General features: G+C 42.0%; 1 protein-coding gene across 2 annotated transcripts; it reads right to left on the bottom strand.

The window, feature by feature from the left end:
- Positions 1–414: 414 nt before the first annotated feature.
- Positions 415–16,415, bottom strand: HTATSF1 (HIV-1 Tat specific factor 1). Of its 2 annotated transcripts, XM_033137272.1 has the most exons (9): positions 16,173–16,414; positions 10,039–10,243; positions 9,587–9,634; positions 7,918–8,072; positions 6,659–6,822; positions 5,446–5,545; positions 3,028–3,117; positions 2,186–2,323; positions 415–822 (listed from the first exon to the last, which is right to left on the bottom strand). In XM_033137272.1, exons 1-9 carry the CDS (start codon positions 16,341–16,343, stop codon positions 538–540), a joined length of 1,356 nt encoding a protein of 451 aa, XP_032993163.1. In that variant the 5' UTR covers positions 16,344–16,414; the 3' UTR covers positions 415–537. The 2 variants fall into 2 exon arrangements, with proteins under 2 accessions (XP_032993163.1, XP_032993165.1); XM_033137274.1 differs by lacking the exon at positions 9,587–9,634 and having other exon boundaries at positions 16,173–16,415.
- Positions 16,416–16,689: the final 274 nt, after the last annotated feature.

The raw sequence follows: 16,689 nt of genomic DNA on the forward strand, positions 1-16,689 counted from the left end.
GCGGGTGATAATTATTTTTTCCACTCCCCAGCTACATGTACAGGGTGCCAATACTGTAATGTATTCTCAGTGATCTGTTATTTTAAAAGTGCATAGTATCAGGAAAGCCAGCTCATCCAAAAAAGTACTGGATCACCCAAAGATTGGGGCATTTAGGAAACTGGGAGCAAAAAAATCAAAAGCATTCATACCTCTGTAATTCTAAAGGTCATTGTATAGTTAATAGGAACTGCAAGTTTGTACCTGCTTACAATGATGGACTTTGAACACTGACAAGCAAAGGTATAATGTAAGACAGCTGGTCAGTTCAGTAGGCTCTTGGCAACTTATGGACACATACACACAGCTTGGACAGCAGCAGAAGATGATCATTAAATGCTGCTTTTAATGAAACACCTCAAAAACACGCTGATGATATTTTAACAGGGTAATGCATATATATTCATTTGAATGCTGCCTGCAGTTGCTTTGAAGCACAGGATAACAGAGGTCTAAAGGTTACCCTACATACATGCTTTTACATATGAGTTAAAGATGTTAGGTCTCTGCTTCCTCGTCACTGCCTGCAACGCTGCTGTCTGTGGATGCTGTGACATCTTCGGTGGCACCCTCGCCATTATCTCCTCTCTCAGCTGCTTCACCCTTTGGGCCACCCTCAGATGCACTATTATCTTTAGATGGCTGAACTCCTTCTGGGAGCTGGACACCAGTTTCCGAAGAATCTGCGTCAGATGCTGTTTTTGGCATTTCTGTATTTGGATCACCTAAAAACTTCTGCCAACCCTTCAGTCTCTCTTCCCTTTCTCTTGAAGTCTCCTCGACCTGCGTTCACATATGGAAGTATATGTAAATGTTTTGTGCCAAAAGGGGGTGGGGGGGGTGGGGGAGCTTTTTGTTTGTGACTTAATAATCAAAGCTTCAGAAACCTAACCAAAACCTATGTTAAGTATTACATTTATATTGCAGGAATGCCCCTCAAACCTAAAGTAAATTAACTGCACTAAAACACACACACACACACACATAAAACTTTTATGAAAAAACAGTACAAGAAGACTTAAGGCTGCTGAAAGCCTAAGTGGATTTAAGTGTGAGGCAGACCTAGGTTTCAATGTCTTCTGTATACAAAGCTTTAAATATCAGATCTAAATTCAGGTGAGTATCACATAAAATGTATGACGTATAAGAAAGACCAGATTTTTAAAAACTTATTTATTACATTTATTTACCACACTTCATCTCAAGTTCACAGAATAAATATCTGTACCCATCCTTATCTCAGTTTAAGATGTCTAATAATCTTCTATATTATGGTATTAAAAAACGGTAAACTAAACAAGCAAAAACAAATTAATAAAAATTCAAAATGATGAATTGGGATCCAACTCAATTTAGATTGCAATCCTGGATACACTCGTCTAAGAGTAAGTCCTGTTGAGCTCAAAGGGACTTCCTTGTGAATAGATCTGTGCTGTGAATTACACTGGTACCACTCAAATCAACTTGAAAATTAATCATTCCTAATTTAATTCCATTGAAATAAATGGGATTTGTGGAACTAAAGAATGTTCCTATACATCTTTGCTAATAAGTAAGCTGCACCAAACCCAACGGGACTTGCAGTGATTGTGTACTCTTCCTCTGTTTACATCTATAACCATTTCCTCCTACGTCCCCTCTGTTGTCTCCCTTCTATTGTTTCCTGAATTATACACCACCATGAGAATCTTCTCATTCTTTGTAAAGCAACATATATATGGAAAGCTCTGCATTAACAGTAATAAGCTGGACCAGCCCAGGGGATGATGGGAGAATGTAACAGCATGTTATGCCACAAGCTAAATTTAAGGTGACTTGTCATTGTTGTTGCTGTTGTTATGAGTTAAAAGGGACATGCTTTGCTGCACCACTTCAAAAAGGGGCTCATTCCTAAGTAGCTTCAGTGCTCTTTTCCCGTGAGCAAAACTTAAAGTGAGAAAGCACTGTGAAAATATAAAGTACTCAAATTTCCAATTCTCCATTGTGATTATGAATGCCTGAGATCCAGAGCTTTCATCCTGAGCTAGCCAGCCTGAGGGGATGTGTTGGTTTCTAACCTACAGTAAGGTTCCTGAAAGCAGCCTCTATGTCATGTATCATATACACGTAGCTTCAAAAATCTCTCAAACAGCTGAAAGAGACACACCTGATAATCTGTTACACCATCCCATGTCTCCACAGAGAGCTGACGTCCACCAAACCATCGCCCATTGAGTGCCTGTTTGCAGACATCTCCTTCTTCTGCTTCTTTAAATGACACAGAAGCAACACCATCTGGGTGCCTCTATAAAAACAAAAGAGAGCCAGAGGCTATCAAATCCAATCTAGGCCTTTATACGCTTAAACAGAATGACAGATTTTAGAAGACTACTGGGACTTCAAGAACAAGAACACTATAAAAGTACCATGATACCAGAGAATCACTTCCAGAAAGGAATTCTGAAATCATTACAAGATGGCTATCATCACATCATATTCCTAAATATCTTAAATATTTGTCAGCCTATATACTTACAATGGCAGTATCAACATCAGAATTCTATAGCTGCTTAAACACATTCTTGCAAGGCACCATCTTCACTGACTATCTGACTGTCTAGTATGGTGTACTAGACGGAATACTAGACTTTTTTACCTGGGAGACCTAGAATCTGTTCCCTGTTCAGACACAATGGTCTCTAGGTGACCTTGGTCCACATCTCTCAATCTAACCTACCTTGCAGGATAGCTGTGAAGATCAAGAGGAGAGGAAGAAGACAAAGGAATACCACCCTGAGTTCCTCAGGAGGATGGGGGCCAATTATTAATAAAGTGAAGCATTTTAAATCCAAGAAACTTTAAACGTATCTGGCAGTTAATCTAAACTGCTTCTAAAACAGTTTCTCCAAAAAATAAATAAATACCGGTAATGCAAAATATTTAACACTGAATACAATTTAAGTATCTGCTACATACGGCTAACAACTACAATCATGTGAAATTACCTACATCAAATAGAATGACTTTCTTTACTTGTCCAAACTTTTCACATTCTGTCCGAAGATCTTCTCTTATCTCATTTAGCACTAAAGGATCTTCCTGCAAAAAGATCCAGTTACAAGATTATGTCTTTAAAGCATTTTCCAACATTGCTTCAGAAACAAGAATTTCCACATACTGGCTATACCACTAAGCCAGGGCCAAACTGTTTAATGTGTATTATTGAAATTGGGTTCCATATTCATCTGATGCTCAAAACATAACTCCAAAAGGAAAACCTCTTCCTTACAGGGAAGAATGCTCCTGGTCAACATTAATGGAATCTTAGCAGGGCTACTGTGTTGCCCATGTGAAAAAGAACAAACAGTATAAATGAACAATGTATACATGAAATAAAATATCCTTTTACAATACAGTATTTTCTTAGAATTAAAAGAACTACATCTTTAAATTCAGGTATGTAGCCACGTTGGTCTGACGCAGTCAAAATAAAAAATTGAAAAATAGTCCAGTAGCACCTTAAGAGACCAACTAAGTTTGTTCTAGGTATAAGCTTTCGTGTGCATGCACACTTCTTCAGAAGCCTTATGCCCAGAACAAACTTAGTTGGTCTTTAAGGTGCTACTGGACTATTTTTCAATTTTTTATTTCGACTACATCTTTAAAGCCATAGTCAAATTACAAGAGTCAGAGTGAAATGGCAGTCAGTTACATTGCAATACCACAGACATAAAATCAGGTTGTGAAATTTTGAACTCATGCATTTGTTTTTTAAGAAGCCCATTTAATGTAGACATAGTAAAGCTTTGGTGGGAATAGTAATTTCTCTTAAGACAGTTTTATAAAGGTTTGTATATAGCAACAGTTGTACAATCCCTTTATTACACCAACTAAATGGTTGCAAAGCAATAAACAAGCTCTCACCAGAACTCTTTTCCTTGGTCTAGTACAGTATTTTTTCCAAACTTGGGTCTGTAGCCATTTTTGAACTACAGTTCCCATCATCCCTGACCACTGGTCCTGCAGGCTACAGATGATGGGAGTTGTGGTCCACACATAGCTGGAGATCCAAATTTGGGAAACACTGGTCTAGAATGTTATCCAATCTCACCCATTAAAACAGAGGAGGAAAAATGAGGCAGTAACTCAAAGTATGCAATCTACTATAGTCTAAAGATGGAATCGAGAAGGGGCTGTGCAGGCTAGGCCATGCCCTATGCAAACAGGTTGCAGCACATCGGGCTGAGGTGAAGCAATAATAGCCATTCCCACTTAAAAAATATAGAAGCCAGCAGTTATTCATTACTTGTCCCTTCTTTTTCCTTCCTGATCAGTATCTAGGCTGGAGTTCTGGCAAACTGAAGATTGCTCACTGCTTTTTAGTTGGCCCTAAAAGTCATGCTTGGATATGGAATAAGTGATTGGTTCAAAATTGGGAAAGGAGTACGACAAGACTGTATACTGTCTCCCTGCTTATTTAACTTATATGCAGAATTCATCATGCGAAAGGCTGGACTGGATGAATCCCAAGCCAGAATTAAGATTGCCGGAAGAAATATCAACAACCGGAGGAGGAATTACAAGAACCTTTTAATGAGCCTGAAAGAGGAGAGTACAAAATATGGTCTGAAGCTCAACATCAAAAAAACTAAGACCATGGCCACTGGTCCCATCACCTCCTGGCAAATAGAAGGGGAAGAAATGGAGGCAGTGAGAGATTTCACTTTCTTGGGTTCCATGGTCACTGCAGATGGTGACAGCAGTCATGAAATTAAAAGACATCTGCTTCTTGGGAGAAAAGCAATGACAAACCTAGACAGCATCTTAGAAAGCAGAGACATCACCTTGCCGACAAAGGTCCGTATAGTTAAAGCTATGGTTTTCCCAGTAGTAATGTACGGAAGTGACAGCTGGACCATAAAGAAGACTGATTGCCGAAGAATTGATGCTTTTGAATTATGGTGCTGGAGGAGACTCTTGAGAGTCCTATGGACTGCAAAAAGATCAAACCTATCCATTCTTAAGGAAATCAGCCCTAAGGGCTCACTGGAAGGACAGATCCTGAAGCTGAGGCTCCAGTACTTTGGCCACTTCCTGAGAAGAGAAGACTCCCTGGAAAAGACCCTGATGTTGGGAAAGATGGAGGGCACAAGGAGAAGGGGACGACAGAGGATGAGATGGTTGGACAGTGTTCTCGAAGCTACCAACAGGAGTTTGACCAAACTGCGGGAGGCAGTGGAAGACAGGGGTGTCTGGTGTGCTCTGGTCCATGGGGTCATGAAGAGTCGGACACGACTAAACAACAACAAAAGGCATGCTGCAGTTTCAGTTTAGATTCTTTTCCTAGCATGACTACCTGCACTTGCCATTCCCAGCTTTTGTGCCTTACATTAAAACAGCAGGGGGGGGGGGAATGTGCTTCCCTACCTCAAAATCGCTTGGGTGGAACATGTTCCTGATAATGATAACACGCTCGTGCCGCATTCGAACACTGCCATCTTTCTTCTCTGGTCTCCAATCCAGCAGTCTAATGAAATGAAGCAATAGTAAGGGGTTGGGGCTGATCTCTTCAGTTTCTATAAGAGTTTGTTGGAAAAAAACCATTAAATTTGATATTTCTTAAATCAAGGTTTCAGCACCGGCAGTTATTTCATACCACATAATGAAGCTAGCAACCTGAATCTGAAAAACTATTGTAAACCACCTGATTTAAGTCTCTGGCAATTTAAGGAAGGCTGCAATCCCATACTCACTTACCTCGGGCTAAGCCCCACTGAACTCAGTAGTACTTACTTCTGGGTAGACATGCAAAGGATTGCACCAGCAGTATATATTTAGTTTGAAGCTAGTCCCTTGTGAAATTTGGAGCAGCTTTTGAGATAAAGGTATCATCAGGCAGCTGCTGTAAAGAAAGAACTGTGGTAAAAATGTCACACCACTAGAGTAAGCCCTCAACTTATGTGGAGGTTACATTCGAAAGATCGCGCCTAAAGACAATATCGTGTATAGTCAAAACACACTGGATGCAAGGCCAGGTGCAACTGTCAAAATATTTTTCCCCAGACACCCACCTCCCTTTTCATTTTTACAATTCTTCTTCTTTCTTTTTTTTGCCAAGCATGTATAGCTGCAGGCTTACTGTACTTAATACAAAAATAAACCTGGGCATAGCTTTAAACGACAGCACACTCAGTACAGTGGAACCCTGGGTTATGTATCTCCCGTGTTGCGGACGTTCAAGTTGCAAACGGCCGCAACCTGGAAGTGTTTCTGGAGCGTGCGCGACCCCTGGATGCGCAGAAGTATTCTGCGCACTTCACGCATGTGCATAAGCGCTCAAATCGCGTTTCTTCCGGGTTTTGTTTTTTTTCCATGCATTCATAATACGCACGCCCACGTTATGTACTGTGACCCGGAACAGATCGCTTACGTAACCCGGGGTATCACTGTATCAACAAAATATTCTGAAGTTTACAAATCATAAAAGGTATAACAGCCAACTGCAAGGTGTGCCAGACAGTTTAGAAACTTTGTTTCATTGGTTTAAATGAATGACATATTTTTGGATTTCAGGTTTTAGCCTGTATATTTCCTCCCAGTACTGTAAAAGTCAATGTTATTTAGAGAAATAACTACACACTTTTGTTGTTGAGACAGCTTCTTCTTGTAGTCTTTGCATTTCTTTTTCTTCTTGCTGGCATCATACTCTCCCTTCGGTTGAAACTGTGCAACTTCCACATGCAATTTGTAGCCTCTAATTTCATTTTCATCCAATAGTTTTAATGCTAGTTCAACAGATTCTCTCTATTATTAAAAATAAAAATAAAAAATAGAAGAAATAATTCAGACTTCAGGACTCTTACCTCCCACCTAAACAACAAAGTCTGGCTTGTAAAGAGGTAAAACTTACAAAAAAATTTTTTTACCATAATAAGCTACCTTGAAGTCCCAGTGACTGCTCAAAATAAAAATAAAATTCAAAGTAACAAAGAGACAAGTGAAAGATTGAAAGCATCATTGTGAAAGTACCATATTTTCGCTCCACAAGACACACTTTTTTCCTCCTAAAAAGTAAGGGGAAATATCTGTGCGTCTTATGGAGCGAATGGTGGTCCCTGGAGCTGAATTGTCCAGGGGCCAAAAGAGGATCATGCTTTTTATTTTACAAAGAGAAAAGGGGGTGTTGAAAGGACCCCGGTCAGCAGCTGATCAGCAAGAGATCGGGAGAGAGATAAGAGTCCCGGCTCCCTTTCAGCCCCGCCCTCTTGCCCAGGCCTCCATTGTTGAATGTACTGCAGAGGGAGGTTGTTTGTTTCCCCAGTGACATGTGACTGGCTGATAGATTATCTGTCTGGAAACTGTAGAAAAGGCTCCCTTTCCTTTAGAAGCTGCAGAAATGTGAGTTGCACCCCATAAAAACGGGGCTTTTACTCTTTGCTTTTCCCCCTTTGCAAAAAAAGCTGCAAAACCTTTAGCTGATCCTCAAAAAACAGGGTTTTTCCTTTTGCAAGAAAAGCTGCAAAACTTTTAGCTGATCCTCAAAAAACCAGGGCTTTTCCCTTTGCAAAACTTTTAGCTGATCTTCAAAAAAAAACCCAGGGCTTTTCCCTTTGCAAAAAAAGCTGCAAAACTTTAAGCTGATCTTCAAAAAAATACAGGGCTTTTCTCTTTGCAAAAAATCTGCAAAACTTTTAGTCGATTCTAAAAAAAACCAGGGCTTTTCCCTTTGCAAAAAATCTGCAAAACTTTTAGCTGATCCTCAAAAAACAGGGCTTTTAGAAGAGGAAAACCAGAAAAATATTTTTTTTCTTGTTTCCTCCTCTAAAAACGAGGTGCGCCCTATGGTCTGGTGCACCCTATGGAACGAAAAATATGGTGTAACTGAAGCATACAACTAACCTTTAAGTAGCAGCAGAGCCCATCTCCTTTAAGATTTCCTTCTTTGTCTTTGTAAAGTTTAATTTTAGGCTCCTCTGTTTGCGGATCACGCATAACAATACCACATTTTGACATAACCTGCACGAACTCATCTTTTGTAATGTCTGGTGGTAAACCTGTGGAAATAAATTTAAACAAATGCAAGAAATACACCTGCCAACTTCACAAAATCAATTTTTACAGAAGAATCGAATAGAGGATTCTAACTCATGACAAGGTTCCTAGTGTTCTTTAACATACCTTTAGTCTTCCCTACTCACATGCTTTCTGGCATTATCTCCTGGCTTTTGGACTTAAGTACACAGTGGAAGATCCCAAAGGATGTGCCATGCAGTGAATTGTTTTAATGAAAGCAGGTGTTTCTTGCGGTATTCAGGGAGGTCATGAAGCAGAGCTCACTCTCCCTCAGTCTGCCTTTTCCAGAGTTGAAATCTGATGATCCTGATCCAGAGGAGCCTTCCAGAATGAATCCATGGAAAGCATCTGGAACTTCAAACATCAACTCTGCTTTGGCACGTTCAGGAGCAGACAGGATGGGAGCAGAAGTTGCAGGAGGGGGCACTAGGAAGGAAAGGAGTCACAGTCCTCTTGTTTCAGGGCCACAAAAAAGGTTTTGTGGACAACTGACGTAAGCTGGAGAACTGCATCAGGGTTGCAGAGCTGAAGAGAGACGCACTCTGGCCTCTGCTACTGACCGAGAGATCTGTAGCAAGAGAGAGATCAATCTGGTCCCATGCAACAGCTGCTAAAGCACAGCTGTTCCACGCCTGCTTTCCTTTTATTTCCCCATTTCATTTACGTATATTCTTTTTTGTATTTCAACAGAAATATGTCAGATTGTAAGCCTGCAGGCAGCAACTGTCTTAACTTTTAATATCTGTACAGTGCTTAGAAAATTGTAAGCACTTTGCAAGTGTTGAACAACAGAAAGGATCCCAGATTCAACCCCTGGCATCCCCAGATAGGGCTGGGAAAGGTTTCTTCAGAAACCTAGAGGGCCACTGGCAGCGTAGGCATTTTTCTGTTGGATGGACCAATGGCCTGACTTGCTATAAGGCAGCTTTCTAACTTGGAGGGGATGAACTTGCCTAATGGGAATTTGTTAGCAGTTGCAGGTCCCACTTGCCTAAGAGTCAGTAGTATCCACATCACCACTAAATGGATGAAGTGTGGCTCTCAATTATAGTTAAGCAAAAAGGCAATGGAGAAGGCAAGGAGGCTGACAAAAAAAATTCACACATTTCAGCATAAATAACTTCTGTGTAATAATTTCTGTTATGTATATCTCAAATATACACACAGAACCCAGTTTTAAATAGGTTATTTTGTTGTTAGCGTTACCCACCTAAGATTTCCCTAGTGGTATCATTTTATTGCCTTTCTCTTTTTGCCTATATTCCAGCCAGCTAAACTGTATTAAAATCCTGAATAAAATTCCATCATTTTTCTCTTCTTCAACTTCCAGAAAGGTTTTGCTCCACTGCAAAGCTTTTATGCAATCCAAAGTAAAATAATATATTTTTAAAGTATATTCAGATACAACTGTCTTCCAAACCATAAGGTTTGACTTTCATATATGCTTCCCAATGCATCTTCAGCAATCTGCAAATGCCAAAAGTATTTTTCTTACCTGTCACATATACATTTGTGTTTCTCTGTTCTTCAACATGAAACCATCCTAAGGAGCAGATCATTATTAGATTAGTTATGTTGCAGTTCTAAACCAGCACATGAGACCACAGAAATTCACATGAGACCATAGAGAACTGCTGCCAATCAGAGCTGACACTATTGGGCTAGACAGACAAACAGTCTGACATGGCCTAAGGCAGCTTCCTATATTCATATTTATGCAGCTTTAACAAAAATAACAAATCATTAAAAGTTGCCTGTCATTTGATTCTTTAAAATTTAGAATTTCAGAAGAGATTCAGTAGTCTTTCTGAATGGTAATAAGATCTTTCAGTATGAAGATGCATGCAACTTTGCCACTGAAGCTGTTTAATGCTCAACTCCACAGAAATAGACATTTCTTCTTGAGCAGCAGACTACTTCTAGGTCATGCACAACAGGGCCCCTTGCCTGCATCAGGTTTTCTTTTCTCTCCTCTTTGTTTAAGATCTGTTGCCTGAGATGCTTTTGGATCTGTTGGTTGCTGGATCTTGGTATTCTTTGAATCTTTAGGAGTTTTAGATTCAGTCTTTGTAAGAGATGCAGATGAATTATCTGAACTTTCAGTGGGAAAGCCGTAGTTAGCATGATATGTTGCCAGGAAATCTTCAGTAACCTAAGAGAAAATTCAGAGTAGAGATAGATAAGGGATTCCATCTGAGCTACTAGGTAAAGGTAAAGTTAAAAGTAAAGGACCCCAGATGGTTAAGTCCTGTCGAATTTGACTATGGGGTGCGGCGCTCATCTCCGCTTTCAGGCTGAGGGAGCTGGTGATTGTCTGCAGACAGTTTTTCCAGGTCATGTGGCCAGCATGATTAAACTGCTTCTGGTGCAACGGGACACTGTGACGAGTGCCAGAGCACATGGAAATGCTATTTCCCTTCTCGCCACAGCGGTACCTATTTATCTACCTGCACTGGCGTGCTTTCGAACTGCTAGGTTGGTAGGAGCTGGGACAGAGCAACGGCAGCTCATCCTGTCATACAGATTCAAACTGTCGACCTTACAATTGGCAAGCCCAAGAGGCTCAGTGGTTTAGATCACAGCACCACCTGCTCCCCAGAGCTACTACATGTGATATATGTACCAATCTAAACACTGAAACAAATCATGATGATCATGTTCTATTTTTTAAATTATGGGGCAGAGGCCTGTCATAATGGAACTGCAAATGACAGTATAGGAGGACAAACATGCATCTTTTATAACAGCCTTCCCCAACATGGTACTCTCCAGCTGTTTCACACTACAGTTTCAATCAGTCCCAGCCAGCTGGTATACAAGGTATAAGGATGCTGCTATAGGTACATCAGTACAAGTCATTTTGTGAACCACAGCAGCTGTGCATATCTAAGAGATTAAGTCCCTAATGATTTATATTTATCCTGAATGAACAACTTTTGACAACCTATTAATAAGCATTCCCAAGGCAGCAAACAGAAAAATATAGAATGTGCTTTATACAGGTTGAGTCTTTGAAAAGAGGCCCCATGGAACATGTGTACTCTGTATCCACAGGGCCTCTTTTAAAGGACTCACCCTGTACAATAATATATTTAAAAAAAGCAAACAACTTCCTTGCACAGAGGCAGCATAAAATAATGTACAGCCAGGATTTCAAAAAACAGCTAGAAAGTCTGGATAAATAAAAAATCTCTTCACCTAGACTACTGCTTGGTGTTAAGAAGGGGAAAGAGCTCTTTACCTTTTCGTTACTATATGTTGTTTTTAACTTTCCAATGTAACAGTGAACTACCCTAAGAAGGGATCTACAGGCCTGTTCACTGTGGCAAGTGTACATACCCTATTGGGCAAGGATGATGAGCCCCCCACCCAAATTTTGGCTGAGCACAGAAGCACAAGTATAAAGTGAAGAACAGTTTCTCTCCCAAGAAACTGGAAATGGGGAAGGGGGGTGGAAGAGAAATTATGTCTGACCTGTGCAATTCTTTGCAGGTACTTCACCGTATCTGAAACACAATATGACACTGATGCAATGCCATCTTTTTATTCCTTCTAAATTGTTCTTTGTAGCATTTTTTCATTATAATTTTATTTATAAAACTTATAAGGACAACCCCTTACGAAATTCAAAAGGGTATGGTATTGTTTAATACAGAGGTGGCTAACTTGTTGCCTTCCAGATGCTGCTGGACTCCTGTTCTCCTCATCCCTGAGCACTGGCCAGGCTACTTGGGATTGATGGGAATTAAAATTCAGTTACCATCTGGAAGGCCACAGATTGGCCACCCCTAGCATAATGCAATAGTGTTTCCTTATAGGTTACTTTATCAAATGAACATTAAAAAGTATTTCCCCCTATTTATTTTCATTTGTTAATGTTGATCTTTTTAGGAGATGTTTTGGAGTTATTGTATTGTACTCATATTAATATGCATTGTAGGAGAGCCCCAAGAGCTTCACTCACCCACCTTCCTCTTGGAAGATTCAGGACAGATAAAGTCTTCACACAGCACTTCCTTAAAACTATGGAACTCACTCTCCTACAGGCTTTAAAAGAGGATTCATGGACAGTAATGCTATCATTATGGCCACTAGCCACAATGGATATACTCTGCCACCACAGCTGGGAGGCAGCGAGGCATCTCAATAACCAGTTGCTGGAAACCACAGTAGGAGGTGAGAGGGCTGCTGTGCTGGGGCCCTGCTTTGAGGGTTTCCCACTGGGGTATCCTGTTGGGCACTGTGGGAACAGGATGCTGGATTTATATGGGTCATTGGCCTGATGCAGCAGGCGCTTCTTATATTTCTATTATTATTATTATTATTATTATTATTATTATTATTACTTTCTTCTTTACAAATTTCACTGAAAATTCTAAAATCAATTATGAAACGCAAAGTGTTGTCTTCAAAGACAAATACATGTACAGTCAGATGGGTGGGATACAAATAATAAAATTATTATTACCTATATGGCATCAAAACAAACTTTGAAAATATTTTACATCACTGATTCAGCTCACATCCACAGGGCACATGTCAATTAAGATAATTCTCCACAGTGGCTGCATGGCAACTGAGCTGTGAGGGAAATTACTGTACTGCTGTCAATAGACTGCAAATCAAGACCTTTTTGAAATAGTGTTTTTCTTCTTCAAAGTAAGTTTTATAATCCACATACTAAAAAATGATACGGACAAAGGCCACTCCAAAGTAAATTTGCACATAAACATTAATTAACTCTGCCAATGTGGGGACCAGGCATAAACGGAATTTTCCCACATGAAATAAAAGTAAAAGACATAGATCTCCAATTTGTAATTCCTGGGAGGGAGGAACTGCTACACTGCAAAGCACACCAGAGCAAACTGATTTAAATCACTAGTCAGTAAGGCTCAGGGTGGATTTAAATAAATAAAAAATCGATTTAAATAAAAAAAAATCATTTTTTTATTTAAATTGGATTTTTTTGATTTAAATCCACCCTGACCCTTAATGACTAGTGATTTAAATCAAATCCACCCTGCACCAGAGCAAAAAGTACCAGTCCAATTCAGAGAATATTAAGAACAGCCTCAAAACAAAAAGTTTGGCTAACATTAACACCATTTATTTGTATTATGATTATGATTCCTTAACTGTACCCCAGCTCTAAGTGGACCTGGGACTGTGGGGGGTGGACTTTGGCTCTGCATATATTGCTGAGCTATTTATTTTATTTATTTATTGAATTTATATACCGCCCTATACCCAGAGGTCTCAGGGCAGCTCAAAGAACAATGACCCAATAACACCCCCCCAAAAAAGAGCCACATTTTAAAAGGGTACAGGATGTCGGATGTCAATCCACTCAACCAAAGGTTAAAAAGGAACATTTTTGCCTGGCGCATAAAGGGGTATAATGAAGGCACCAGGCGAACCTCCCTGGGGCAAGCATTCCACAGACGGGGAGCCACTGCAGAGAAGGCCCCGTTCTCGTGTTGCCATCCTCTGGACCGCTCAAGGAGGAGGCACATGAAGGAGGGCCCCAGAAGATGATCTCAGAGTCTGGGTAGGTTCATATGGAAAGAGAGGTGGTCCTTGAGGTATTGTGGTCCTGAACCGTTTAAGGCTTTATAGGTCAAAAATAGCACTTTGAATGGGGTCTGGAAACTAACTGGTAGCCAGTGCAGTCTGACCAGGATCGGTGTACCGTGGTACCTTGGGTTACATACGCTTCAGGTTACATACTCCGCTAACCCAGAAATAACACTTCAGGTTAAGAACTTTGCTTCAGGATAAGAACAGAAATTGTGCTCTGGCGGCGCAGCAGCAGTGGGAGGTCCCATTAGCTAAAGTGGTGCTTCAGGTTAAGAACAGTTTCAGGTTAAGAACGGACCTCCAGAACGAATTAAGTACGTAACCAGAGGTAACACTGTAATATGCTCAAATCATCTTGCTCTGGTGAGCAACGTGGCTGCTGAATTCTGCACTAGCTGAAGTTTCTGAGGCAGCCCTATGTATAACGCATTGCAGTACCGTAATCTAAACTTGAAGTTACCAGAGCACAGACAACAGCTGAAGCTGATGGAAGGCATTCTGGGCCACTGAGGCCACCTGAGACTCGAGTGACAGCAAAGGATGCTCCTTCAGAGGAAGTGTAACCCCATCAACAGCAGGCGACCTCCCAGTCATCTGGTCTGGGGAACCACCCACTAACAGTGCCTCAGTCTTATCTGGATTGGGCTTTAGTTTGTTGGCTCTCATCCAGTCCATTACCAAGGCAAGACACTAGTCCAGCACTTCCACTGCCTCACCTGCAGATGTAAAGGAGAAATAGAGCTGAGTGTCATCAGCATACTGCTGACAACATACTCCGAACCTCCGGATAACCCCACCCAGTGGTTTCATGTAGACGTTAAACAACATGGGGGATAGGATTGAGCCCTGTGGAACCCCACACTGACGGTTCCACAGGGTTGAAAAGCATTCCCCAAGTAGCACCCTCTGGGAACGACCATCCAAGTAGGACTGGAACCACCATAAAGTGGTGCCACCCACCTCTAGTTCGGAGAATCACTCCAGAAGGATACCATGGTAAATGGTATCGAAAACCAGGCCTAAACCCTGATTGAAATTGATCCAGAAAAATCAGTTTCTTCCAAAAGTGCCTGGATCTGGTCCATGACTACTCACTCCACAACCTTGCCCAGGAAAGGGAGATTAGCAACTGGCCAGTATTTGGTTAGGTTTTCTGAATCCAGGGAAGGTTTAAGGAGTGGTTTTACCACTGCTTCTTTCAAACAGGCAGGGACCACCCCCTCTCTTAAAGAGGTATTGATCACCTCCCTGGCCCAGCCAGCTGTTCCCTCCCTGCTGGTTTTTATCCGCCAAGAGGGGCAAGGGTCTAGACTCTGGAGCGCAAGTGATTGCCCTGACTGATCAGAGCACCTTGTCCACATCCTCAAGCCTTACCAACTGAAACTCATCCAACACAACAGGACTAGATTGTGCTCTGGAAGCCCCATGAGATTCATCTGCTGTAACAGCAGAGTCAAAGTCTTGGTGGATGCAAGCAATTTTATGCTCAAAATATTTTGCAAACAAGTCACAGTGAGCTACCATTGGTTCCATCACCTCCTTTGGGCCAGCCTGTAAAAGGCCCCATACAAACCCGGCCCACCAATATTATTATGATTATTATTATTATTATTATTATTTTCCATGATAACTGCAGATGGTGACAGCAGTCACGAAATTAGAAGACGCCTGCTTCTTTGGAGTAAAGCAATGACAAACCTAGACAGCATCTTAAAAAGCAAAGACATCACCTTGCCGACAAAGGTCCGTATAGTTAAAGCTATGGTTTTCCCAGTAGTAATGTACGGAAGTGAGAACTGGACCATCAAGAAGGCTGATCGCCGAAGAATTGATGCTTTTGAATTATGGTGCTGGAGGAGACTCTTGAGAATCCCATGGACTGCAAGAAGATCAAACCTATCCATTCTCAAAGAAATCGGCCCTGAGTGCTCACTAGAAGGACAGGTCCTGAAGTTGAGGCTCCAGTACTTTGGCCACCTCATGAGAAGAGAAGACTCCCTGGAAAAGACCCTGATGTTGGGAAAGATGGAGGGCACAAGGAGAAGGGGACGACAGAGGATGAGATGGTTGGACAGTGTTCTCGAAGCTACTAACATGAGTTTTCCCAAACTGCGAGAGGCAGTGAAGGATAGGCGTGCCTGGCGTGCTCTGGTCCATGGGGTCACCAAGAGTCGGACACGACTGAACAACAACAACATTATTATTATTATTATTACCATGATCATTATTAACCTGCACTCAGAACGTTTTTGCTACTGTATAAATAGCAGCAATAAACGAGAGCAAGGCTAAGCCATACTTTGCTCCTGTTCTTGCTTTTATATTATGTATTTCGTGTTTTTGTGCTGTGAACCGCCCTGAGATCTTTGGCTGAAAGGCGGCATACAAACATAACGAAATTAGAAGCAAAGAAGCAACTGCAACAGCAGTCTTTCCCTGTCCATACCATGATGTACACAGGCCCCTCCCCCTCCCCATCAGGACCCTTCCCTCCCCCTCACCTTCGGGAACCAGGCCCTCTTGTCGCGATCCCACTCGTACTGCGTCCCGTCCGCCGGGTCCGTGTATGTGAATGGGTCCTCGCCGCCTTCCTCGTCCTTCTTGCCGTATAGCTCCTGCAGCCGCAGTTGCTGGTAGAACTCCTCGTTCCGATCCGAGCCGCCAATACTCATGTTGTCGCCGGAGCCCAGGCTGACGAGGCAGAAAACGCGGGGCGACTCAGCAGCGCCTCACAAGCTAGGCCGCACCTCAGGTGCCGCTGCCGCCGCCTCCTACTCGGGAGCCGCCGGACTGCACGAAGCCGTTCCGGGCGCATGCGCGCGGGCCTTGAGCGGCTGTCTCGCGCCACGGCTGCCCTTGCGCAGGCGCGGCTCCGCCCTGCTCCACATGCGACGCTGGTGCTGTCACATTTCCACACACGCCCCGCCTCACAACCGCCGGTTAAGAAAGAAGCGAACGGTGCGTGCGCGGGAAATGCCCGCTAACACACCCCCCCCGGCCGTACACGCATAGAAATAT

Source organism: Lacerta agilis, chromosome Z (genome assembly GCF_009819535.1).
Source record: "Lacerta agilis isolate rLacAgi1 chromosome Z, rLacAgi1.pri, whole genome shotgun sequence".
Taxonomy (NCBI): Eukaryota; Metazoa; Chordata; class Lepidosauria; order Squamata; family Lacertidae; genus Lacerta; species Lacerta agilis.